Below are 1,148 nucleotides of genomic sequence, written 5' to 3'. Positions count from 1 at the left end.
TATTTTGTATATGGGTTAACATAATCTTCTTCAGTTAGATTACTGTCCTTCAACACAGAAGAGCTGATGGCTTTCTGATTTGTCATACATTTCCTACACCCCTGGTTCTAAAAGATGGGTTCGAGGACCTCCAGGGTTCATTGAAGGAGTTACGGTTGGGGCCCCAGCTAAATTATTGACAGTTAGGAACCAAATGGACCTTTACAGCTCTCTCTCTCTCTCTCTACATCTGGTTGACCCGGTGCTCCAGCAGGTCCAGCTGCCTGGCCACCTCGTTGGGCAGGTCGTCGTTGACCTGCGTGTCGAAGTACTTCCTCACGTCCGCCACCTCCCTCTGCCAGAACTCCTGGTCCAGCGAGAACAGCTGCTCCAGGTCCACGGTGTCCCGCATGCCCTCCAGGTTCAGGGATTCGTCGGCGGGCAGGTAGCCAACGGCGGAGGGCATGGCGCCGGCCTCGCCGCTCACCCGGCGGAACATCCAGTCCAGGACGCGGATGTTGTCGCCGAAGCCCGGCCACAGGAAGCCGGCGGTGGGGCTCTTGCGGAACCAGTTGACGTGGAAGATCTTGGGCAGCTTGGCGCCGGGCCGCTCGGCCATGCTGAGCCAGTGGGAGAGGTAGTGGCCGAAGTTGTAGCCGAAGAACGGGCGCATGGCGAAGGGGTCGTGCATGATGACCTTGCCTGGGAGGAACGGAGGGAGAGAGGTTATTAATACTGGGATATTTTTGACCATGTTTTGGTCTCTTATCATCATATTTCTATAAGATTAGCCAATGGGTTTTTGTTGAGATTTGTGTGATATATTCTTTGGTTGAGGCTCTGCTTAGATCTGCTTCGAATCTGAATTCAAGATGCAATAAGCCTGAGTATCTTGCGACTCAATGTTTTGGTTCTAACAATGAAACAATTCCATACCGTTTTAAGTAAATAAGTCTCTCAGACCTTTGGCTCGCACAACTTTTAACAGAGGATAGTTTAAAAAATGATTTGGAATAGACAAACAGATGACACCTTCCTGTGCAGAACATTTACTAGTCAGCATTACAGACTCTCTGTAGCATTTGAAGAAGAGCTCTGGAAGAGCTGTCTGCCTTGAGAGACTACAAGTAAATTGAGTGATGGTGAATGGTCTCAGACCAGTGTCAGGT

At 50.3% G+C, this 1,148-nt stretch overlaps 1 protein-coding gene across 1 annotated transcript in view; it reads right to left on the bottom strand.

The window, feature by feature from the left end:
* Positions 1-223: 223 nt before the first annotated feature.
* LOC308298152 (phosphoenolpyruvate carboxykinase, cytosolic [GTP]-like) overlaps positions 224-1,148 on the bottom strand; it is a gene marked incomplete at both ends in the record, with an annotated part of 4,315 nt that continues 3,390 nt past the window's right edge. The window contains one exon of the mRNA XM_080741708.1: positions 224-681. Within this exon, the coding sequence (XP_080597834.1) occupies positions 224-681 (458 nt within the window). The remainder of the gene's footprint in view (positions 682-1,148) is intronic.

This window comes from Nannobrachium achirus (genome assembly GCF_963921795.1).
Source record: "Nannobrachium achirus genome assembly, chromosome: 14".
NCBI classification, from domain to species: domain Eukaryota; kingdom Metazoa; phylum Chordata; class Actinopteri; order Myctophiformes; family Myctophidae; genus Nannobrachium; species Nannobrachium achirus.
This window is presented reverse-complemented; position numbering and strand designations above follow the sequence as displayed.